We start from the raw sequence: 25,867 nt of genomic DNA, 5'->3' as shown, positions 1-25,867 counted from the left end.
CGTGAAATAAAAATGGACCACAAAAGTATCTGTAGCTGGCCCTTGAAATTCAGGGAGTGAATTAGACTTTGAGGTTTTTCAGACCTCTAAGCCATAATGTCAAGCACTCCCATCTGACTGCATTTACTCACAAACCTAGCAGAAATATGCATACATATAGGCAGAGATGAAGGTGCATTGCATGTGTTAGTCAAATTCCTATTACATTTTACCATAATTATAACCGCAGTGTTGAATATGGATGATCGCCAACCCTTTGAACTCCTTAGTACGTTAAGCTGTCCACTTCACAGAAATACCTACAACGTAGACCATATTTGCCCCTCTTAAGATCCATTTTAGACTAACCCTGGAATTTATAGGTATATTGGAGAATAGTAGAGGTAGCTTGTCCCTGGTACACACTAATGGTGACAAAGCTCTAAGCAGGATGTATTCCACATAGCAGGGGGGAAATGTTCATTTTGCTGCCCAGTCTTATTCCAGCAAGCCATAACCTGGCCCTTAAACAACTCTCAGCACATGATAATATTTCCCATTATGCCAAGAGCCCTGTAAACTATTTAACATCCAGGGCTAGCCATATGGCCTTTTTCAAATGCATCTGCTCAAGCCAAGTGGAACTGCAGTTTAGAGAGAGCATTTGTGACTTTGTGGGAAATGATTGCCTACAGTTGAAACTCATTTATAGTAGGGATTTTGGTCTCTGTGTGTGTGAGATAAATCTGTATTTATTTTAAACCAACAATACCAATGAAAACCATTTGACATTTTCAAATGCCCTACATTTTCATTTTTATTTATTTTCATTTTTATTTTAGCAATAATCATGCCTTGCATTAACCTCATTGGCTACGATACTGCCACTGCACAAAGCTTTTTTCTTTCTCTAAATTTCCATTTTAAGGAATTCCGAGTGTGTCCACAAATTACAAAGAGATCTTAAGGTTGCTGTGGTATGCAGAATGCAAAATAAAGTCAAATTAGGGCAAATTGTATTTTTATATTTTGTTGGAAGCCGCCCAGAGTGGCTTGGGAAACCCGGCCAGATGGGCGGGGTATAAAATAATAATTTATTATTATTATTATTATTATTATTATTATTATTATTATTATTATTATACAATACAGTATACTACATTTATATGCCCCCTTTCCTCCATGATAGAACTTAAGGTTTTCCAGGCTGTAGCCATACCCTCACTTCATGTACCTTCAGATCATATCTGGGGACCAAGCCATCCCCCACCCCCAGCAAAATGAAGTCACAGGGCAGTTTACAATATAAAAACACAACCATACCATAGTAACAAACTTACCCTCCCACACACTCACAGTTTAATAGGCCATAGATTAGATTTAATTAGCCAAAGGTGTAGGAGTATTTGTATGGTGCCTAAATATATGCAAGGAAGGTGTTAGACAAGGCTTCCTGGGGAGAGCATTCCACAAGTGGGGAGCCACCGCAGAAAAGGCCTGTTATCGTTCTGCTGCCCTCTGGCCCTTCTGAGCAGAAAGCACGCAAATAAACGCTTCAGATGATGTTCGCAGGGTTCATACAGGAGAGGCCTTAAGGAGTATAGTATAGAATAGTGTAGAATGCTGCTGCAAGATAGCATTCTTGGAGCACCTGCATGAAGTCATATATAACATATTTTGCAGAAACTGCACTGGCTGCCCATGTGTTACTGGGTCTAGTAGCTACTATGAACTTTTAAATCTGTCTACAGTCTGGGACCCAGTTCCTTGTCAAAGCACCTTCTTCCACATTAATCACTCTAGACCCTGTGATCAATAGAGGGGGCCTTCTTTGTCCTCCTACTGGTGGGCTTGGCATAATGTGCAGTGAGGCAACTGAGATAAAAGTTTCCTTTATTGTTGTGGGCCCCTAACTGCCTTCCTATGAAGGTATGGATGGTAGAAATTGATGAGATCAGTTCCACCACCAAGTGAGAACATTTAAAATATTATCTCTGACATTCAGGATAAATGGGTGATTAGTGCTGATTTTTATATTTTCCTGTGCTACTGTGTTAGATTTTTAAAAAAATATATTTTATTTGATTGTAAATTTTGTAATTTATTAGAAAATGCCCTGGAATCACCATATGAAGGGCTGTCTACAACTTAGATAAATAAAATAAAAAAGTGTTTCTCTATTTCAGTCACTCTATTCTATTCCCCTCTGTCAGGTTGTCTGGTTCCCCCTACTCCAGTATCTCAATATTCTGTGCCATTAAGCTATTATGAGACTGTTTTCTTTTGGCGGGGGGGGGGGGTCTTTTCCTAAGTCCCCACCCCCTTTTGTACATGTACATACCTTGGGGTTACCGCAAGTCTGCTGGTACATTTGTCTTGTGCATGGGTGGTGTGGTTTGGCTAAGAACAAGCATAGGAAGACACAAATCGGTATTAATATAGAATTTCTGTTGGCTGAATGATAGATCAGAGCGTGCCACTTTGACCCAATTGTCCTCATTAGTCACATCTGAAAGGTGAATGAAATCAAGAACGTTCTTCTTTTAGATTCCCCCCCCCCTTGAGTCTTTCATCCACCTTCCTATTGGTTTGTCCTTGATTTCCCTGATAGCAGGCGAGCTGGCCTATAGTTACACAGGGACAGTCTGTTTGCCCTTTTAAAAATATTGACACAACATCAGCTCAGGATACCACGTGCTGAGAAAGTGGCTTACCGCTTGAATGCTGTTTGCATGGCAGGCATTAACCTTTAAGGAGTGAGCGAGTCTGAAACCTATTTACTATGGAAAAAGCACTTTGCTTTCACTGTAAATTAAAGATCAGAGCTTGTGCAGACATAAATTATTTTCTTTGTTATTTCTCCTTAGTAGTTGACCCACTGCTTTCCCATTTAGTACACAGATATTCAGATGAAGGCATGACGGTTAAAAAACTGGTCTGGCAGGTGGTGAAATTCCATCAACAGCAACCATGTGAAATATTCTGAGTTTTTTTATCCACAAGTTCTCTAATAGAAGCCTAGCTTTTCCTTGTGGCTTATTATTATCATCACCATTGGTTTTTAATAGGGTAGCCACTGAATGCATTGCCAGATAAAGAGGCCAAAAGGTGTGTGAATCACAATCAAATAATTTCATTTTGCATTGCAGGTTTTGAAATTTTAAGGATGCATAAACAGTTTGACATTATTTTCCACGGAAGTTTTACTTTGAGACTAAAGATGGTTTGGAGTCCTCCCCCCCCCTACTGAAATGCATGTTGTCCTTTCTTTCCCCCCAAATATTTTTTTTCTAGTGCCATCACTGATATAATGGAAGCCAAGAAAGAGGAAGCAAAGCTGGAAAATACAGGAAGAAAATCAAGTATCTGTAAAATAAGGTTTGGTGAGGTATCTATCAACAAGTCATATCACTATTACATCAGCCAGATATGTTGGTCAGAGTGAACACTCTCCAGTAGAATTTATTTGCAATAATGTCAGAGTTGCAGCTGAGCCATAGTCTTGCATGCAAGTTTAGTTCTTAGACACCTACCATGCAGGGTTGCTCTGAGGATGAATGAGACATGTGTTGCTAGAAATCTAAATAAATAATATATTGACAGGGTTAGGGTACCCGTAGACTGGCTGCCTCTAGGTTATGCAATGGCTGGTTTTACCAACCAGCAACTGATTCAGATAATAATATGCTTCTCTATTTATGGATTGGGGTCACAAATGTCAGAGCCAGAGGACCATCCTCTGCTGAGCACTTCCATTATACGCATTGGGTGGTGGTCAACTAGGTTTTACTTAGAGTAGATTCACTAAAATGAATGAACATGACTAAGTTTGGTCCATTAATTTCAATGGGTCTGCAATGAATAAAATATACTGTAGTTGAATACCATCCATTACCTATATAGGCAAAGAGCCCTGTGAGACCAGCCAGCAGTATTGACAAGGACTAGGTAGTCCAGTCTAGATTTTCTGTTGTGTGATGGAAAAGAAGGGTGGGGAGAGGAACATATAGTCCTTCTCCTCTCTGTCTTCCGTGTATGAATGCTGGATGCTGCCACTGACTGTATAGCCACTGTTCCAGTGAACTTTTGAAGCAAACAGAAAGCTGATAAGGAAAACCTACACTGTCACCTTTTAGTATTCTGGCTGAGAACTGCCCTATGACTTTCCCCCTCTGTTCACATTGCAAGTGAGGTGATTGTCCTGCAGGGTTAATCTTTAATTTCTGGGGGATTTCAGAGCAATCTTGGCTGCCAATGCATGTTGGCTGGGAAGGAAGAAGCTTATCTGAACTGGAATCATACTGGACAAGAGGTGTTCTTTCATCGTTAGATGTTTGGAGGATGCAGGGAACAACGTCTATGGCTGTAAGCTACCCAAAAGGGCATATTTGTAATGTACTTACTTTTTAATAAGCCTTAGTAGGTCATCTGTGGAAACACTCTGGAGCAGGTGTGGGTAATCTAGACTTCAGATATTCAACCTAAATGTATTGGGCCTAGGGTCATTAGAATCATAAGGTCATCTAATCTAAATTCCTGCAATGCTTCCTGCTATTGGAACCTCTCTGCATTATAGGAATTATGGGATAGCACTCCTGATGCCATGATACCATAAAAAAAACACCAAGAAGTGAGCTACTCTGGTTGAGAACTGCAGGCAAGTTTCTCTGCAATTGGACGTAAGGCTCTGTGATAGTTGACTATGGTATAGCCAGGATGGCAAATAAGGATTGGAGTCACGGGCATAGCCAGGATTTATTTGGGGGGGGGGAGGGCAGGCAGGACGGACACCCAACTGTCATCATCCTTTGTCTGGCTCTGCTTAGCTGATTCGGAATGAAATGTGTCAACAACAGCTGCTTTAAATTAACTTTCGTTTGACCCCAGGTGCTCAGAAAAATCTGTCAAAACAATCTCCACTTTTAGTTAAGCATTTTTATTTATTTACTTGATTTAGGGGGAGGCAGCTGCGCCCCCACGGGTGAAGCAAATCAATAAAAATCAATACAAATAAAAAAAAAAACCTAGCTAACAGAGGTTCTGCTCCCCCTCCCCCAAACAAAAGACCTGTCCCTTCAACAAAAATCCAGGCTACGCCCATGGCTTGAGGTGGTGGGAGTGCGTTGGCGAAGCGCGAGAAAGCAGATTGCGCGGTGCTGACCACGCTCCCCCGCCCAAGTACACAGGTGCTGCTGCTGCTACGTCCAAACGAGTCCTCCTCTCTTAGCTACTGCGCTTATTCACAAATCGCCCGCGAGCCCCTCCCGTCGCGTTCTGTCTGCGGCCCGGGCCCCGCCCCCCGCCGCCGCGCACCCCTCCCCTCCCTCTCCGCTGGGAAGCGGTCGCCCCGCCTCATTGGAGGAGAGGCGCGCGAGCCGAGGCAGGACGGGAGGGGGCGGGTGCCTTTTCGCTCGCCGGAGCGGCTCCTGATTGGTCGAGACGCGGCGAGGTGAAAGGGCGGCCCGTAGGCCGCTTGAGGTAAAGCTCCGGAGGCTGAGCCGACGATGATGGCGGCGGCGGCCTCTCTGCGCCGGGTGGGCGCTTGGCAGCAGCGGCAGCAGCAGCAGCAGCAGCGCGGAGCTCTGGAGCGGCTGTTCGGGGCGCGAGCGGTGAGGCGCCCGAGCGGGACCCCCTCAGGCGGGTGGTGGGAGGGACGGGCGAGTCCGCAGCTGCAGCCAACCTGAGGGGGCGAGGCGTTCGTCCCCTCGAACCGGCTCCAGCGTCCCTGCCCGAGGAGGGCTGCCCCGGCGTCCCGGCATGTGTTGGCTGAAGCGGCCACGAACTGGGTCGGGGACGTTTGCGCGCCCGCGGAGGGCGGCAGATGGTGAAGTGCAACGGCGCAGCTCTCCCTCCGGGTTTGCAAGCGTGTCTCTCTCGTCAGCGTGGAGGTTGCGGGCGCCGCTCAAGTGCCCGTGTCACGCCTGCCTTGTCACGTTGCAGCTGCGCACCTATGAGCTTGAAATGCGCGGCGGGGGTCTCAGGTGTCTGCGGGTAAAGGGGTTTGCAAGCGAAGGCGCTGGACGTCGTCTCCTCTCCACCTACCCGCGTTTGGGAAGCGCCTTCGCTAAGAGCACGGCGAAAGAGGGTCCTTTGTGATGCTCCTGTGTGGTGATGCGTGTCAAACGCGGAGACAATCCTGTGCAAGAGGCCGCGCGTGGAGTAGCATAGGCGTCCTTGTGAATGGTGTCACCTTTTTCTGAGAGGATGTTTGCCTTACCTTATGGCTTGACTGCACGTGTCTGTTTAAGAGCATATGAACTAATGCTTAGGCTGAGGAATGTTATAATATGGTTCCAAAAGTTATTGTGGGTTCGAATGTTAGGCATCACACCCTTGAAGGCCAATATACTAATTTCTCTTTTGCTCTGGCTAACTGTGTTGTGCAGAGGTAGTGAAGGGCATAGCACATATGGCAGTCAGGTAGGCAGACACTGCAATTTGTGACCTGGATTTTGAATTTGTCATAATCACTTGCACCTTTGGCTACTCTGAAGTCCATATAATCAACAAAGACCTGTGTTGTATTGAAGCCCTATCCTAATGATTTTTTGACTAACATAGGTGGAAAGTGATATTGAAATGAACTAAGTACTATATCATCATGCATGCCCTAAGTGACTTTTTCTTTGCTCAGAGAAAATTCAAGAGTGAAGGATCCAGAGGCACTTGTTGCACCATCCTACGGAAGGTGGACTTAAAAAACAACAACAGGATATTCATAATTTAGTGTCCCTGTAATTGATTTTTATAGAGAAACCCCATATTGTTCAACCATACACTCAAAGTTTGCTCTGGCATGGCACTTCTTCAGTTCAGGTGTTGCATCATACTTTGAGTTTTCATGCTTTCTACAAGTGTTTTTATGTCCCATTCTAACAGTACTATCCAAATACATTTTAATGAGAATTATAAAGCAGGTGCAGGAATAATACTGAGGGCCAGTTATTGAAAAATTATTCACCTCTTTGTACTTGAATGCACAGAATTTCTCTTAACAATAATTTGTCTATATTCATGTATATTATAATATGTATGGTATATATAGTTATCGGCTGTTCTTTAAAGAGTAAGAACAACCCTCAATCTTTAATGCAGTGTCTGATCTGGAGGAGGAGAATGAGATGGCCATTACTTCTTTTGCTAGTAAGCTTATGCAGTGATGTGATGATGTCACATGGATGTGTGGACAATACTGCAACTACTTTGCCACCATTGCCATTCAGTATGGCTGAGATATATATGTTTTTGTTGACTGAGTACTTCATTACTTGGCATGGTAATTAGATTTTTAAAATATCCGAGTTGCTAAGGAGAGTTAAAAAACAATGACTATCTGACTGTTCTAATAGAAAGGGCAGTCCTCTTTGTCTCTCCCCTCCAAATACAGGTGTGACATCCCTTGTAATTGAGTCTAAGTTAACTTGTTTGCCTTAAATAGACTCAAGAAGTTCTGCCACAATAGCTAACATGCTTATGAAGTGTTTTGGAAGCCTGTCTTCTGTTAAAATTAAACCTTAAATTACAGGTTAGGTAGGTAAATGTTTAATTTCTGTTAGAGTTAAAAATTGAAGTTCACAGTGAAGCAGTTGAAAGGGTACATTTATCCCCATAAATTTCAAATTGCCTGCTTTGCATAAATCTGAATTAAGCTACCACTGTCACCTAACATAACTAGCTGTAAATGTTTTGTAGTTGAAGTTCAGTTAGAGGCTTATCAGAGGCCAATACAACACTGACTGTACAATATAAAACACAGTGAGCATTAACCACCCATTTAACCTGTAGCAGTTTGGTAGTTGCAAGCAAGTTAAGGCTAGTAACTATGAAAAGGTAATGTATAAAACTACAGGGATGTGATAGGCCTGCTTAGCCCAGTCCTGTTCTTACAGGTTTGTGCTGCCACACCATACCTGTAGAGGCCAAACTGGACAAGAAGCTGCAAGATCTGTGACTGAATTTTGTTTTAGTCCAAAAGAATCATGGGGGTATAAGCCCATACTGAGTCCCCTACCTTGCACCTTTCTCATGGTCTAATGCAGGGTTTACCAAACTTGGTTCTCTAGCTGTTTTTGGACTACAGCTCCCATTATTCCTAGCTAGCAGAACCAGTGGTCAGGAATGATGGGAATTGTAGTCTAAAAAAAACCCCCAGTTTGGTAAACCCTGGTCTAATGGGTTCTACTGTTGCAGTTTTTTTTTTGCTGTGTGGAAAACATACCTTTGCATGTGTATTTTCTGCTGCAGCATCTTGGGAGATTCTCAGTTCTCCATTCTCAATCTGATTTGCTGACCTGCCCCTACTTTGGACACTCCATTAATGAGTTCTGATAATGCTCACTCATGTTGGTCTCATGTACTGTACTTGCCATGTTAGGAACTGCTGAGAGGCAGTATTATGTTCCTGTATCACTGGGGAGCACGCAGTGATTTAGTATTGTTGAAGATGTGATTGGGAGACTATCGAGAGCCTCTGTAAGCTAGTCTAATCTTTCCAAGAAAGACTATTACTGTGCAGTGTTTATGGCAAAATGACAGTTACTGTCCCCAAATCCTAACTACATTGTGTAGTGTAATGGCGCCATTGCATGTGACTGTGGATTGACAAGAAAACAGGTTCAGTTTGCTCTGATCATCTAGTTAAGGAACAAGTCATGTACCAAGTCTCCCTGGTAGTTAGCCACTTTTACTTGTGAAAAGCAACAGGGGCGGACTTGGGTAATATGGCTCCCTGAGCAAGGACAAAATTTGATGCTGCCCCAGATACCCCCTTCACCTTCTGTTATGCACATGCCTCAAGTACACTCTGTCATAGTTGCAACAACTCAATTGCACATCTGACCAGGACCTAACTTTGAGTAGCTACCCATATAAATATAGGTCTTATATGACTACTACTACTACCATTATCACTACTACTACTATTATTATTTTGTATGCCCTCAGCTCACTTCCCTGTGCAGGGGAACCACCCACACCACACTAAATTTGGTGCTGGTTGCAAACTGTGTTTTCTGCAGTTGATGAATTCATAGATATGTTAAGTTTGGAAAAATACAGCTGTTTGTCAAAATTATAATGTGTGATGCAGATTGGATTCCTGGGCAAGAAATACGTAATCTCCATTTTTGATGTTTGTGTGAGTGAGCCACACTTAGCTAGCTAATATGGCACCATCCATTCACAGTAGAGAGGTTTTGGCAGGTTTGCAGAAGTACAGATATTCTGCAGAGAAATACAAAACCCCTCCTCAATTTGTCCCCCTTTCTAAGAGCCCAGTGAATACAGAGTGTGCTTAGCAGGTATGTAATGTTGGTTGACTGTTTCAGTGTAAGGGTGGTGGAATGCAAAACTAGGGGAGAGGAAGAATGGAGTATAATGGTCACTGTTTGAAATCCACCAGGTACCAGGTCAGTTTTGTGACTGCAAATGGTCCACTTGCAACCAAATGCAGATGTCCTGTCACTGGCTTGGCGCCCGACATCTCCACCATCTGACTGGTGTGCAGCAAAGTTTGCTGCTGCTATGCCACCAGTGTGGCAGCAAAATTCGTGAGAGGATTACTTTTCAGGGTGGTGCATCCTTCCTGGGGTTAGCGCTAACAATAACTGGCTTTGATAAGACTTTGGGCCTAGGTAGGGCTCAGCTGCAATGGCCAATTTTTCTTCTTTTCTGCCAAGGGCAGGGAGTTCAGGTTGAATGCTTAAGTCTCGGTGGAATAAGGCCAATGAACCAACTCCAGTTACGAAGTAGCAGCATGAGAAATTAGCCAGGCGCCAGGCACATTTTGCAACTGGGGATTGTCAGAATGCAAGCACTTTGAGAAGTCTTGTCACCATGTATGGGGACTGAGACTCAAGAATAAATTTTTTGCCACTGGCGTTGAGGGCACGGGAGGAGAAATACTTCCTCCACTGTAGCGCAAGTTCATCAGGCTGGAGCTGAGGGCGCAGGAGGAGAAATGCCTCCCTGCCCATCTCCAAAGTAGGATCGCTGCTGTGGAGTGAACTGCCGCTTCCCCTACCACATCATGGGTCATCTTTGTAAAAAGGACAAAATGGCAACCCAACCGTCTGTTTTTGCGCCCATAATCAAGGTTCCATGAGCCAAGTGGCAGATAGTTTTTCTTTCCTAGTTTCCGGCACTGGGCAGTAGGATGCAAAATTGCTCACATTTCAAGGGTTCTGACCAGAGTTTTCCAAACTGTGTGTCATGACACATTAGTGTGTTGGCTGCAATGTGTAGGTATGTCGCACAAATGCTCCCTGTGCTCCTCCCAGGACTGGAAAGGGGTTAGTTTAACCTCTGATTTGCTAGTAAAACTGAATTACTGTCATGAAATGATGCATGCCTAAAAAGGGTGTCCCCAACATGAGAAGTTTGGAAAGCTTTGATCCAGACCCTCATCCACCTTACATTCAATGTTACATTCGCTGTTTCATTGGATGTTTAAATGTGTTGTAAGCTGCTTTGAGATTTTTCCATTAAAATATAAAGTGGCATAGAAAAGAAATTAATAACAGCAATAGCAATAGCAATAGTAGTAGTAGTAATCCACTGGAAAAAAATATGACCAGACATTCTGTTGAGGCGACAGCAACCTAGGTTTAAGGTGCCATTTGGCGATTAGCTTATATATCCGAGTTTCTAACACTGAAATTCATGGAGGAAGGCAAGGTTGATTGACTAGAACAGTGAATAGGAACACTCCACATTGCAACATTTTGTTGCAAGCACCACTGCTTTAGAAGATTTTAGAAAAGAATTTTTGTTTAATTTCCCCTATGTAAACCAAATAACAAAGTGGAATTCCTGACACACATAAAAACTAAATCTAACCAAGGCTGGCATGAGATGTCACATTCACAAGAAGAAGTTGTAAAGCATGTTATCTGGATATTTGCAATAAGATACAGGCAGGCAAGTCTGTTGTAAGAAATGAGAGAACATTTATTGAGATGGCTCATCAACTGTTGGGCTTATCTGTATTATCCATTTAGGTAACAATTACAACTTGACTGATGGTAGGTTTGCTAGTGTCTTGAACATATTAAGCTTAAAAATGCATTATCCCCATGAGAATACAGTCATATGTGCCAGGACATTTCTGATAACATGCTGTGAGGTTGCTTTCTGTGTTGGAAATGAACGGTTCATATGTGTACTTGTATTTTTTGGAAACTTGAAGACTGTAGTGAAAATTAATGTACAAATCTATCGTTATTCTTTAGTTTCTTACATTGATAGAATAGATACTGCCTTGGTATTTCTTCTTGAAAATTAGACCTGGTATATAAATTATTTTAATAATATATACATTAAAAAATCAAGGGGAAGACAAGAGAACCAACATGGGAAACTAGCTGAGAAGATTTTGAGAATTGCTTTGGTAATTTGAGCTGTTTATACTACAGTCCAGAGAAGTCTGTGCAGGGTTATTAGAATGTTAACAAGATTCTTGCACAGACACCCATACTTTCTGGAAGAAAAAGCTGCTCAGATTACCAAATATTAAGCTTTTAAATTTGACCCAGATTCCTCACAGATGTATGTGCCTGCTAATATAAACAACTGCCGTAATTTGAGAATGAAATACTTTTAAATTTTATAAACTAGGGATTGCTAATCTGTGGCTGCCTAAATGTTTTTGTTCTGCAAGTCTCTTCATCCTTGACCATTGGCAGTCCTGGCTGGGGATAATGGGAGTTGGAGTGCAACAACATCTGGCGAGCCACAGGTTAGACACACCTATTATAAGCTAAGCAGCTTGCATCAAGTCCCACATGTATTAAGGTTGCACTTCTCTTCTGATTCTTGAATATACATATTTTTATATTTAGAAAGGGAAGTTGCCACGGGTGAAAAACATCTCTGGAGTCAATTATATATAATTTTTCCTGGACAAAAGAAAAAAAAGGCAAGCAAGCAAAGTAAAACTACTTATAAATGAAACATGTGACTTCTGATATCAATGTAAACTTAACTGTAGATTTGGTACTTTTCCTTTCCTGGTTGTAAGGCCAGAAGGTCATTGTTATACCAATATTATCTTCATAAATCTCTGCATTTGGTTGCCAATATCCATTCGTTACGATTCCCCAGGACTGCAGATGTTACAGGAGCAGAAATATTTGTTGAACACTGAGGCTGCTATGACATACACCTTTAAAAATGTTCTCTACTGCAGCTGGTTGGGTTTAGATAATCTGTGTACCACTTTGGCTTTGCCATTTAACTTCCTCTTTCCCAGTTCCATTCAGTCTGAATGCAAGAATGGAGTCAGATCTGGATCAGAGTTTCCTGGGAAGAAGGAAGTTTCCTGTTAAACAACTCTGTGAATTGTAGCTCTCTGCGGGGAATAGGAGATTCCTAACAACTCTCAGCAGCCTTAAACTAAAGTTCCCAGGATTCTTTGGGGGAAGCAGTGACTGTTTAAAGTGGCATGATGCAGCTTTTAATGTATAGTGTAGATGGGGGCGTGGCTGGGTTCATACCCCCACCTGGCCATGAAGCTCACTGGGTTACCTTTGGCCAGTCACTATCTCTCAGCCTAAACTACCTTACAGGTTTGTTAGGATAAAATCAAAGGAGCAGACAGAACAAGACAAATAGTAGGTCCCAGTGGCCCAGTGTCCTGAACCCCGGACACTGGCAAGTCTTGCTGGTTTAAACAGTCACTCTAGGTGACATCTTGCTTTCTCCATATTATTTACCTACTTAATTGATATAGCTGCCCCAAATAGAAGTACTCTAGGAAGTCAGTGTGGTGTAGTGTTAGAGTGTTAGACTAGGACCTGAAGATCAGAGCTCAAATCCCTTCTCAGTCACGAAGCTCCCTGAATGACCTTGGCCAATCCCAGCCTCACAGGGTTGTTGTAAGGATTATCTGAAGAGGGGTGTGAACCATGTATTTCTTGGACAAAAAGGTGGGATATAAATGCAACAAAAAGCTTACCTTCTGTTTACCTGCCTAAGAAAGCTGGTGGGACCAGCCAGATGGAGATGTCAGTCGCCAACCTGGCAACCAAAGATCTCTATGTGCTCACAATTGGATCTGCACCAGTAGCAAAATATGCCTGGCACCTAGCTAATTTCTAACACTGGCAAGAATACAGCAAGAGTCTGCATAATGCAAATTTGAATAGTGGACTATAATGGTTTTTAAATAAAACATTTTCTGTTTTGTTGTTTAGTTGGTTAGCATGTTATTGTAGCTATAGACTACAGTCTGCATAATTCCTGATCTTGGGCTATGCTGCTTGGAACTGATGGGAGCAGAGTCCAACAACTGAAGGGCTATAGGTTCCTCACCCCTGCTTAAAAAATAGTTTATCCTGGGGCATGTTGTTCATTCACATTAGTTGCACTATTTTTTCAGTGTTGGCCTGAATAACTGCTTTTGTGTTAAAGTCACACGCTCTCTGTCTGAATGTTGCCTGGCTGATACTCTGTTATATGAATGTATAAAATGATCTTAACAAATTAGAGAACTGGTATAAACCCAAATATATAAGGTATTATTAATCACAATAAAAATGTGATCAGATTAAGATGCTATAAATGGAAAAACTGGCTAATCTTTAGACATGGTCTTGGAATAGTGATAATAATAGGTGATTTATCGTAGTAGTTTTCAACCTGAATAATAAACTTTTTGTCTGCCTTTTTCTTTAACCAAATTAAAATAGGAATTTATACAGCCTCTGTGTCTTGTGCTGCTAGCCCTCATATCTAGTGGAAGAAAGACTTCCCTACAGTGGCTTGTGCTTTAACTTCTGCCATCAAAGAAGCTTATTTCCTTTCATTCTTTCTGCTCTCCTGTGTCTTTCAAAGGATAACACTTTTTTTACCTGTTTGTGTAAACCATCCTTTGGTCTTATTATTTAATCATGTGGTAAATGCATTGTAACCTTTTCTCTGGGAAGGGTATGCAAGCTTCCTCACAGGCCTGGTGAGAAATGGTTTTATATTTTCTCTGAAGAATTTTAGAGTAGGTGAAACATTGGAGTTTGGAAAGAGTGCAAGGGGAATGCCTAATAGGTTTCTCTCTGTGTGTGCCATTTTATCTTTACCCATTGTTCTTCGTGGCTAAGTGACAAAAATGCCGGCCTTTAATTTGTCTTGTTTCTTGGTCTTAAAGTGGCAGAACTGTTAGAAGTGACGTTCGGTAGTTATCTAGGGAAGCCATCCCACTAGATGTGTTGCCCTCCAGATGTTGTGGACTAGGGCTGCCATCAGCCCCAGCCAGCATGTCACTGGTCAGGAATTACAGATGTTGTCCACAACATCTGAAAGGCATCACATTGGCTACCCCTGATCTAGAAGGATGGTTTCCCTGACTGCTTGCACAGCAAGAAATTTAGAACCTTGAATTGATAAATGCAGCACAGAACATACGTTAAAGAGTGCAGTGGTACCTCGGTTTAAGAACAGTCCGGTTTAGGAACGATTTGGTTTACAAACTCTGCAAAACCGGAAATAGTGTCTTGGTTTGAGAACTTTACTTTGGTCTAAGAATGGAATCCGAATGGTGGAAGGGCACTGGCGGCGGGAGGCCTCATTAGGGAAAGCATGCCTCAGTTTAAGAACAGTTTTGGTTTTAGAACAGACTTCCGGAACGGATTAAGTTCTTAAACTGAGGTGCCACTGTACTTGACAAGGAACACCATAATAAAGATGCTTGCTGCATTGCTAATACTGTTTCGAAAGCCTTATTGGAACCGTAACTGTTGGCATCTGTCTGTCTGTCTGTGGCACTGAAGTGACCTCCCTGGGCAGTGTGTATAGAGCTCCTGGGCCGCCCTGATGATAAAGACCCCTTCTCCTCCTCGACCTCTCTGATGTGGTCCAAAGGAAAGCAGAGTATATATCATTTGTATTCCAGGCTTCTTTCTCATTTCTTTTCACTTTTGCCAGACCTAGTTTGCTACTGCTAAATGTGCCTAGTAGCAGTCAGGATGCTTACATGTCAGTGGCCACTATGGCTTAGGTCTGGATTTCCATGAATGGAATGGAGCTATCCCACTCCTGCAGCCCCTGTGTCCCCCTGGAAAACTACTACTGATGGCTTGAGAAACCTCTGGAATGGCATGGGGTTTGGTATGGGAAGCTGCAGTGGGAATTGCTGAAAACCCAAATGGATGCCATGTTGTTGTTTTCTTTCATTGTTGCATTATGCTGGTAATTTGCTTTAAATGTCTTAATCACTTGTCGTCTTTCTTATTTTACAGTGTATTGCACAACTTTCAAAATGGAGATGGTACCTTATCACTTCTCGTGGGTTGCACTCAACATCGTATGATCCAAATGAAAAGGTAAGTATTGAAAGTCCTTAGTATCACCTGTAGCAAAGCTTGAGCATGCTTGATTTGACAATATACTGGTAGTTGTGGTTGATACTATTTTGTGCTTTTTCTCCACTGTCATCTTGGGACTAAGCTGTCTTTTGTGTTTGCTACTGGCAAGCTGTCTGCTTCCTTCCCCCACCCCCAAAAATGATAGCTTGTACAGTGGGATTATCTAGTATTTTACTGAGTCAGTATCTCCACCCATTTAAAGAGCCTAAAATTCAAAACCTTTTTATGGCTGCAGACTGTTGAACTGATGCCTTTCAGCGAACATTATCAACACGGTGGCTTATTTTGAACGTGTGCCTGAAACTCACCAGGTTCTCTCTAGCCATAATTTGTTTGGTGGCAATGAGTCAGGATCATAAATAATAGTTAGGAGTTGATTTGTGATCTGTGCTTGCCGCCATTGTGATTTGCCATTGCACAGGGGTGCCATCTCTGTGGGGCTTTGGGTGCTGAGGCCCCCCCCCCCCAATTTTCAATGGGGCGGCTGGGCCCCCTCAATATTCTGTAGGCCACATGGCAGGAGGAGGCCTGACAGGGCCCGTCATTCCCTCCGAAAGGTTACCAGTTTTACACACAGCTTAATTCCAATATATCAAAATTATTTGCATATACTGAATTACTTGGAGTGAACTTCTCGAGGAATCCATAACATTTCTGCAGGAAAAGAAAAAGCTTAAAAATGAACACAATTCAGAGGTCAGGTGCTTCTCTTGCTTGTGTTAAGTAGTGTGACTTCAGCCTTATTCTTTTACAGCTTGATTGTGTATACACAAATAAAGAGGCAGCAAAGTGCACCAATATAACTTTCAGCAAAGAAAAATGTAGCAAAACTGGTTGGACTGTAGTGCCACTGTTTTACTGCTAGCTGGGAACCAGTGCATGCATAATGAGGCTGAAACCTTGATAGTATTTAAGAGCTCAAAAGAAGATAATGGGATCATGTGCACGTTCTTCCTACCAGCGGTGAATTCCCTATGACAGTTTTACAGTGCAATCCTAGACATGTCTATTCAGAGGTAAACCCCCTTGAGTGCAACAAGCCTTACTCCAGGTAAATGTGTATAGGATTGTAACTTTGATTGTTGCTAAATGATGCATCTTCAACAACATTAACCATGGACATTGCTAATTGGGGTTTTAAGATAAATAAGATAAATGTTGGTGCCAGTGTATTTCTTAACTAAGGTTAAGGTAGGAGAGGCTGCTGGAAGGGGACACCTGAGCACATAACCTACTCCTAAGTAACAGCTAAGAGATTTGTCCTGTTACATATGCCTAGGCAATTTGAATGTATGTGAAGAAGCAGCAAATCAAATAAAAGCCATTTTAATTTGATTAGCAACTCCATTGTTAAGTGCTTCATTTCCTCAAGTGAAGCTAAATGTACAGAATGTGCAAATGCTGATATAGTCATAGGACTTAGCTGTATCTTTTCTCCCTCCTTCAGACATTTGAGAAGCTTCTTATTGCCAACAGAGGAGAAATTGCCTGTAGAGTAAGTATAACTTACAAAATTGCAATTATTTTATTTTGTGACTTTAGTTATCCGTTTAGTTTTAAAACAGCTTTGTCTCTTTCCTCCTCCCATGTCTAGGTAATTAAAACATGCAAGAAGATGGGTATTAAAACGGTTGCTATACACAGTGATGTTGATTCCAGTGCGGTAAGTACTTGTCATGCAAATTATTTTGCTGGATTTCCATTGCTAGCTCCTCAAATGCAAACACCAAAGTAAAAAGGTTTCCACCATTTTATATTAGGGTACAGTTTAATAACGTGTGACTAAGTGACACCCAAAATGTAACTTGGTGGCACTTTTTAATAAAATCAAATAGCAGTCCCAGGCATTGCGGCCAGTAGTCGGAGGTAGTGGGAACTGTAGTTCATCGGTGAGCAACCTCCAACCCCTGGTCCCATCCACCTGTCATAATTGGCCCGGCAGATGCTTGGGAGGTGGGTAAGAATCCAGCCTACTGCCTGTATCCAATTCCCCACTCCTCCTGCAGTCCAGTGACATCTGGAAGGCACCACATTGGCTGTTCCTATCATCAAGTGTCCCTGGTCACAGTGCATCCTAAGCACATGCACAATATGCTGTGTTCCTTTTATAAACTAATAACTTGACAACAGGGGTGGTGTATTGGCTGTAAGCTGGAAGTTGTCGTTGGAAGTCTTGTTTTCGTCATAAGTTTATTTAGGTGCCTGGGGGGAAAGCGCTCTCAGCTTCATTCTCCATCTGCAAAAATATTACGTTGACCTACCTTATGGCATTGTTATAAGAATTGCTGAAATAATATATGTGAAAGATAGAGAGATGGATAAAAATGTTAAGTGTGAGAAGAAGTTGTTAAGGAATGTTAATGTCTTCATTAGCAATGGTTCAAATTCCTTTTTTTTTTTTTTGCTATGCTGCAACTGAAGGTTAATTTGACTATAAAAATAAAAGTATTTAAAGCTTCGTAAAGTATTTGTATAGTGCTCTTCATCAGAAAAGATGGCAAGTTGTCATGCTTGAATAATTTTATGTAGGCAATGCATTTTCTGCTTTTTTTGTAGACTGTGGAAGGGTAGGCACTTCATTCCGAAGTTTTGCGTTCCATTAAAAACAGTGTCTTTGGGATGGAAGTTCTTCCTCTGCCATGAGTATGGTGTTGGTGGTATTACTATGTACAATAGACCTCTAGCATTTCTTTTATGTTTTACATACGTGTAGTTAAATTTTTTATGATACATAAAGAACAGGGTAACACTAATTGGATGGGAAGAAAAGAAGTTATAGCATAAAGCAGTGAATGAGGGATAATTTTATTTGGCATTTTTAACACAGCAGGGACTCCATATCCTTAAAATGTAATAAACTATAAATGACTTGAAAATCCCATGGGAAAGTAATTACAGGAATTTTGGTGGAGTAAAAGATTATTAGTGTTTACTTCAGTGAAGGTTGACTTTAACCTCGTAGGTCATCTTAGTGAGGACGTACTTACTTAGTGAGGTACTACAGAATTTTTAAAAATCCAAATACGTTTAGGATTGCAGATTATGTCATCTTGACGAAACAATTATCCCCATCACACAGTAAGATTGTTTAGCCTTTTCTCATTGAAATCTGTGGGACTTAAGGTTTTTAACTTTGGCTGGAAAATAAATGCGCATGAAGTATTGTGTAAATGGTGAGCAGCAGAATAGATAGAATAGGCCTTCTCCATATCTGGGCGTAGTTGCGTAACTCAATAGAAATCCAGTGCAGAATTGAAAATATGTGCTTTAAATACACATGAAACCTGTTGCCCTCAAATGCAGATAGAAGCATAATCAGATGTGATTATTCCTTCCCCGCTCTCCTTTTATTTTGGGAGTGGGGGTGGGAGAGTAATTGTGTAATTTGATGTGAGTGTTTGCTTAGGAAAAATTAGGAGTGATCACCCAGAATTAATGGTGTATAGAAGTTTGTGTTTATTAAGTGGAAATGACAGTTGTGTCATTCAGACGTCATCCCAGTGAGTTTGATTTTAAGTAGGGTAGTGCCTTCTATATTGTTCCTGCGTCTTCATAGGTTCTTTGTTGTTTAAAATAAAAACAGTCCCCTGTAGATCCTCAATAGGTCCTGGGATAATAGGAGCACGCCATCTATCTTCCTCACCCATGCTTGGTAGCATAGCAGCATTCCTTGGATGTTATGGTTGATTTGGAGAAACCCTATTTGACTCTATTTGTTCAGTCCATTCAATTTATTACCTTTGTTTATTTCCAAGCCCAGGATCCAGGAGAGCAGCTCACAGATCTTTGCTCCTCCCTGGTTTTTTTTATTGCCACACTGCATTGAGCTAAGCCAAGTTTTGACTAAGTGTGGTTCAGCTCTTTCCTCTCTAAACACATGGCCAAGGTTTGTTAAGTTTCTTTGAGGATTGGCAAATATGATACCTCATCGCTTGCTGTATAGTCCCCAATGAGATGTTTATTGTGTTTGCTTCCCTGATAGAGAAAAAACTTTTTGAGTCTCTGATCTCCATTGGCTGTTATACAAAGTCATTCTTCTAGTGGTCTTCATTTCAGCCCATTGTGTCAATGAATTAATGGTTCACATGGACCAGCCTGATTTACAGTTCTTGAAGGATCAGGTTGTTCTGTTACCATGTTCTCATTGGAAATATAAAGCTGTGTCATTAATTTCAGGCTTCTCAAAGCAGGTGGTCTTGGCCATGTATTTTCCCTTTACTTCCTGAACTGGCATATAACTTTTTGGACCTTTTATTGTGCACTGGCCGTCAGTGTGAACAGAATTCAATCTTTTTTGAAAATAACTTCTCTTTTATTGCTTATGATTGCCTTATGAAGGGAAATTCAATATTACTCTTATTGGCTTATGAAGATGATTTCTCAGTGTTGAGATGTGAGGTGCTGTCTCTGTAGATGCAGTCTTCTCATATTCTACCACCTCTATGACCTCTTCTCCTGTATTTGTCAGATGAGCTACCTAGTTGATGCCTTTCATGTTTCTTGAGCACCTCTTGGACAGATAAATAAGATGTGAAGTCAGCACCAACAGAGTGGTCTTACTAGTCTTTTCCATCTATTTCCTCCATATGTGTGTCCCCAGACTTTAAATCTCTGCTTTGCCATAAAACTCACTAGAGGACAGTGGGTCACTCACCATCTCTCGGCTTAATTCTACCACAGAGGATTGTTGTGAAGATGTAATGGGACAAGCTCCATGTACACCATTATCCTCCTTGAAGGAAAAATGTATAAATAAAATCAACTTGGGTTTTCTTCAGTTTAGCAGTGTTTTGGATTATTCATGCTTATCAACTTGTCCTTCATAGCAGCTGCTGGTGGAAACTCTTTTAGTTCCTTCCAAGTCCTATTTGTTGGCTTCTGGTGCAGTTTTAAAAAGGGAAGCTTAAATAGCTAATGTTTTGACAACGAGCTCTGGCAAGAGCTAGAATGTTGAAGTGGAAGCAGAATGTACTGTCTGGACTAGACTGAGGCATGCAATCTTATTTACAAATTTCTCTGAAACAGAGGCCTTTTTTCATCTTCATGTGTCCAGTTTTTATTTACCGGTATGTCAGGGGAAAGAGAAAATAAATATTATTTATATATCTGAAATTATCATATCAATATGATGGCAAGCCCTACTTTACCTCTTCATGATATTTTAATATAAAATATTATTTAATATAAAATATTTTTCTATAAAAATACTCTTCTTCTTCACAATATTTTTATATAAAGCAGCCATAGTAATTCCTTTTGTAGCACAAATATATATTCCTTGATAAGCTCTTATTCTAGCTGTAACTTTATCATTAATTTGTCCTAAATAGTGTGACTAGCTGTCATAGACTAGAAGTTTACAGCTCTTAAAATGATCACTAAATAATACAACACTTTGGGCTTATTCAGGTGCTGTTTCTTTTTGCTCACTGGTGTTCTTGGGGAAAGTTAAGGAACTAGCTTGCATTGACTTCTGCATAAGACAATATTATCGGACAGGGTATTTTGCTCTCTAACGCTACCTAAGTTATTCTGATTTTAATCTCTGTCATCTGAAACACCTTGGATTTAACTTTTAATTCCTTGGTTTTGTTAGATACTTGATTTACAATTTGCCATGGAGTGTGACTTTGAAACCACACAGCTAACATGGAGAAGCCTTTAGTGGTGGTGCCCCAGTTATGGAATGCTCTTCCACGTAGTGCTTACTTTGTTGTTCTTGTGGCTCCAGGCAAAGGAGGATAAATTTTATCAGTCTTTTAGATAAAATTGTTGCCAAGTTGTTTGATTTTTATATGGCTTTAAAGACCTTGCTGCTTTTATTTATGATTAACTTTACTTACGTTTTTAAAAATTCTGTTACCTTGGGATTTTTTGCTGAAGTGGTAGAAAAATATCTTAAAGATTTAATATTTGTCTATGTCAGGAGCTAGAAATGAAATTCCAACTACTTCTCTTTTTAAAAGGGACAGACTGTACTGAGGTGGGCTCACAAAATGAGTGTGTATATTTTGCCTGTTATTAGCGTTGCAACCCCTGTTGTGTAATGTCAATGTTGAAAAGGATTACCATGCTTTTCATTTTTGATGGGTAACGTGTTTCACTATTGTAGAAGGATATCAGAGCAAACAGTTCAGGAAGCAGTGAAGGTTGCCACTAACTTCTTACCTATTATATGAGGATATTTTGAAGAGAGTGTAGTGTTGGGATACTGCCGGGGAGACGGGGGCATCAGGCAGGCCCCCAGCTGGCTCCAGCCACCAGCCGGCAGCTGGGCGATCACCAGTCTCCCTTGGAACAGCATCAAACAGCGACATGAGCCTCAGATACGTTTAGAGACTCGGCACGCTCTATCAGCAGAGTGTATAAATCTTCTCACAACAGAAGAGGCGGACAGAGCTACGTGTAAGCAGTATTTACAGCATTTTATTCAGCATAATTCAGGAACAAAGGAAAACATGTCTGCTTCCCTTTGACTCCAGCAAAAACAGCAGCAAAGCAAAAGCAATATATAAATGGAAGTTCCCAGCAGACTATGCTAGGAGTAAACAGGCATGTGACACACAACAGTACCCTTTTAAGGTGGAACGGAAGGAGCTATATCCTAATACCCTCCCCCTTTCTGTGTAACCTGTAGTACCTGTGGTTCAACCCAATTGCAAGCTCTGTACATAAATCTTAAGTTGTTCTCTGTTAACAACCTTAGACAACAGATCTGCAGGAATTTCGGTTCCTGGCATGTAGGACACCTGAATGAGACCTTTCTGAATACACTCTCTTGCACTGTGTAACTTAATCTGCAAGTATTTGGTTCTTTGCTTGCAACAGGATCTATTGTCCTGATACACCTGTATAGGACATTTCACAGAAACCTTGATGTCTTGAAACAGTTGCATCAACCATTCACAATCCATGAGTGAAAATGGCAGGGCATTGAGTTCTGCCTCACAGGAACTTAGGCTTACTGTCGTCTGCTTTTTGCACAGCCAGTCAAACAGACAATGGTTGTACATGTAGCGCACTCCAGAAGTGCTGGTACCATCCGTGGTGTCACTTCTGAAACTAGCATCTGCAAAGATTTCAAGACCTCCAGTCTTCTGACTTGTGAACCTCAGTCTGTAGTGCAAAGTCCCCTTCAAAAAGTGGGCTATGAGCTTCAGAGCTTTCCAATCCTGAACAGTAAGATTGTTGGTATGTCTGCTAAGCAGGTTAGTGCTTACAGCTATGTCAGGTCTTGAAGATCTAGCAATGAAATTCAGCTTGCCTAGAATGCATCTGTACAATGTGTCAGAAAACGCTTCAGCAGTATTATCTACCTGGTAACCTGTTACTATCGGTGTGTCTGCTGGGTTTGCATAAATGTACCAGAAATGGCAACAAAAGAAACAAATTTTTCTTAATTCCCACCAATTTTTGGGGTATGTGTGTTTGTGAGAAAAAGGTACATATGACACATCACTAGCCCAATGACCTGATTCGATTTACCCCCTTCTTGATCATCAGATCTGTCAATTGTTGATGGTTGGCCCACTGTGAAAATGCCTCTCAGACAAAAAAGCCATCCCTGCTTAGACTGTGGGTTCAGTGAGAATATTTTATGCAACGGCTTGGTTACGGGTCATTTTAATGACGAATTAAAAGATGGGTGTATTGCATTAAGGCATAACACATTCTTGGCTCAAAGAAGCTAAGGGATACACTCTGTATGGGTCTACTTTTTAAATTGTAACTTGGGGAATAAATAAGGAGTGTAATTATGCAACAACATGGCCTCTGGCTGTTCTCCTCCTTTTAAAAATAGATACCTAACGATCTAGGTCAAGGTCAGTGGCTTTCCAACTGTTCTCCAGGGAACCTTGTCAGGGGTTCCTCGATGGAAAGATGACTAATAATGGGTAGGCATTCATGAAAGACAGCTTGCCCACCTCTATTAATCATCCCCTATAATGTACAGGCGCTGTAAAGTATCCAGTATGTTCTAAGTCACATTCTTAGTCCATGTGGGCATGCCAAAAGCGCTGGTGAAGCCCAATGGGCTTCACCGGTGTTGCAAACAAACTGTCTATGCCCCATAACCTGTGTGGGGTTCCTTGGTAGATGAGTTAAGTGGAAATGGTTCTTCAAAGCCAGAAAGTATGGAAACTGTTCAGTTTGTGTCTGTCCTGAGTTTTTATTTTCTGGATGTTCAGGAAGGAGACCTCTAGCTATGACAGCACTAAGTCTTCATGCTTGCCTTTCAAAATTGTATTTTTTTAAAAAAACATAAGCTTTGTTGTAATTCGAAGTGATGCTTTTGTACTTCTTTCCTTTTCCTTTTAAAAGAAGAATATTACGTGCATATTTTCCCAGGGAATAATCAGTAGCTTTAACCATGCACTTTCGCCTTTCGTGTCTGCATAGTACTTAGCTGCAGAAGTATTTGACAGTTATGTTAAAACAAAAAGCCAATGGGAATTTATCAACCATCTACTGAGTTGCATCTTATCATGGTGGCCTGCTGTTTGAAATATGACTCCTGGTGTGTATTGTCTTCCTAGCCCTAGGATACAGTAATGAGATTGAGTGGTATCATGTGTGAGCCCTCATGGATGATTGACAAAAGAGGTGATGTGACTCATCATTTATCAAGATATTATCATGGCTACCCTTTATAATTTATCCCTGCTGTCTGGGGAGATGGTGAGGACAGCTCTGACTTTGTGATGTCAAAGTAATTAGTGTTTGTTTTTGGTTTCCAGCTGAACAAACTGGAAGCTAATGATCAGGTAAATTAAGATGGGAATGCATCAGTGTAGACAAAGGTGAGAGGACCTCTGGGAAGAGCTTATCAAAATTTCATCTTTTTAAAAAAACCATTGTGTTTTCTAATTGTTCTCTTCTACTCTTTTGCCATTAATAGATAGACTCTAAGGTTAGCTTTGCTGTGCACGTTTACTCAGTAAATAGTGAGACCTTGCATCATTAGCTACTTTTTGCCTGTGACACTTGTATTTAGCTAAACTGTTAGAACTATCAAATTACAAACACAAAAATTGTATACTGGTTGCATATGTGGCATATTTATGATTTTAGATAAATGTGTGTGTTACAAGTTGGGTCTCCATATTTGGTTCATGCTGGTTTCAGGAGAAGGGGATAGAATACCTTCCCCTGAAGCATTATGGTGGAAAAATTGTGTTCACCAGGCAACCCAGCTTACATAGCTAACTTTAATTGGATTATCTAGCATTGTTCTTACTTCAAGGTGTGCTTTAACGCCACACTATCGTATAGTTCCATGCAAGTGGGAATGGCAAATAAAACCTTGTGGTATACCCTAGCCTCCTTATATGAGTGCTCTTGTTTAGGCTTCCTCAAGCAGGTAAGCTCCTCCGTTTTCCCCCCTCACTGGCAGTCCTCACTGTTGTGGTTTTTTTGGTTTGTAATTGGGTTTTGCCCCCTTAGGTTTAAATAACTTTTCTTTTCTGTACTTCTGGAGACCTCACCGTTTTTGTGAATAATACTGATACCCACTTCTTATTTCTTAGAGGCTTCATTTTTGCGCTGGTCCCATGGACACTTGTGGTCTGAGTTTGCTAATATAGTAGACAGAATGATATAGATGCCCTTATTTTAGAAAACTATTGTTTATCTTGCCTAGACAGCAAGGGATGTGCAAGGAGCCCCCCCCCCCCATTTTTTAATATAAAACGACTAAATCCTACTTTGTCTATAGCTCTGGTTAGTGGTTATAGAAGTTTCAGTGTGATAAGTTCTTGAATGTAGAGAATGAGCATTGGTTAGTGAGTGATTACCTAGACTGGATGGATGGATGGATGGATGGATTGGAGGTTGCCCCCATCTGATGGAGTGGGTACACATCTTGGGGGTCCTTTTGGATCCATTGCTGACTCCTGATGCTCATGTAGTTTCAGTGGTTTGGCGTGTCTTCCATCAGCTTCAGCCGTGCCCCTATCCGGTTAGGAATAGCCTGACTTCTGTTGTCCAGGCTCTGGTAACCACTTGGGTAGATGACTGCAACACATTGTATATGAGAGCGTTATATATGAGACCGTCTCTGAAGATGTTTGGAAACTTCAGCTGGTGCAGAATTCAGTGGCCAGGTTGCTAACAGGGGCAAGATAGTTGGAGCATATAGTGCTAGTCCTGGCTTGACTGCACTGGCTGCCAGTTAGCTTCTAGGCCCAATTCAAAGTGCTGGTTTTGACCTATATAAAGTCTTAAATGGCTCAGTACCGCAATACCTCAAGGACCATGCCTCTCTATATGAGCCAACCTGGACCTTGCTCTCGTCATCTGAGATGAGATGTGCTTACCCTGCAAGAGGTCCGGAGCGTGGCGACATGAGAATGGGCATTTTCTGTGGTGGCTCCCTTCTTGAGAAATGCTCTCCCTAGGGAGGCTTGCCTGGCGCTTTCACTACATATATGTTTAGGTGCCAGGAAAAAAACATTTCCTCTATAACCAGGCCTTTTGGCCACTTAACTATCTGTAGCTTTTAAGAAGTTGGTGGGATGTTTTTAATGTGTCCCCCC

At 41.5% G+C, this 25,867-nt stretch overlaps 1 protein-coding gene across 1 annotated transcript in view; it reads left to right on the top strand.

Annotated features, from left to right (window-relative positions):
• Window positions 1-5,393: 5,393 nt before the first annotated feature.
• PCCA (propionyl-CoA carboxylase subunit alpha) overlaps window positions 5,394-25,867 on the top strand; it is a 223,970-nt gene continuing 203,496 nt past the window's right edge. Inside the window, exons 1-4 of the mRNA XM_083437796.1 lie at window positions 5,394-5,588; window positions 15,207-15,290; window positions 16,780-16,827; window positions 16,927-16,995. Coding sequence (XP_083293922.1) covers window positions 5,484-5,588; window positions 15,207-15,290; window positions 16,780-16,827; window positions 16,927-16,995 — 306 coding nt within the window. The 5' untranslated portion in view covers window positions 5,394-5,483. The remainder of the gene's footprint in view (window positions 5,589-15,206; window positions 15,291-16,779; window positions 16,828-16,926; window positions 16,996-25,867) is intronic.

This window comes from Podarcis tiliguerta (assembly GCF_965153285.1).
Source record: "Podarcis tiliguerta genome assembly, chromosome: 4".
In the NCBI taxonomy this organism is placed as follows: domain Eukaryota; kingdom Metazoa; phylum Chordata; class Lepidosauria; order Squamata; family Lacertidae; genus Podarcis; species Podarcis tiliguerta.
The sequence above is the reverse complement of the archived record's forward strand: the minus strand, read 5'-3'. Positions and strand labels throughout refer to the sequence as shown.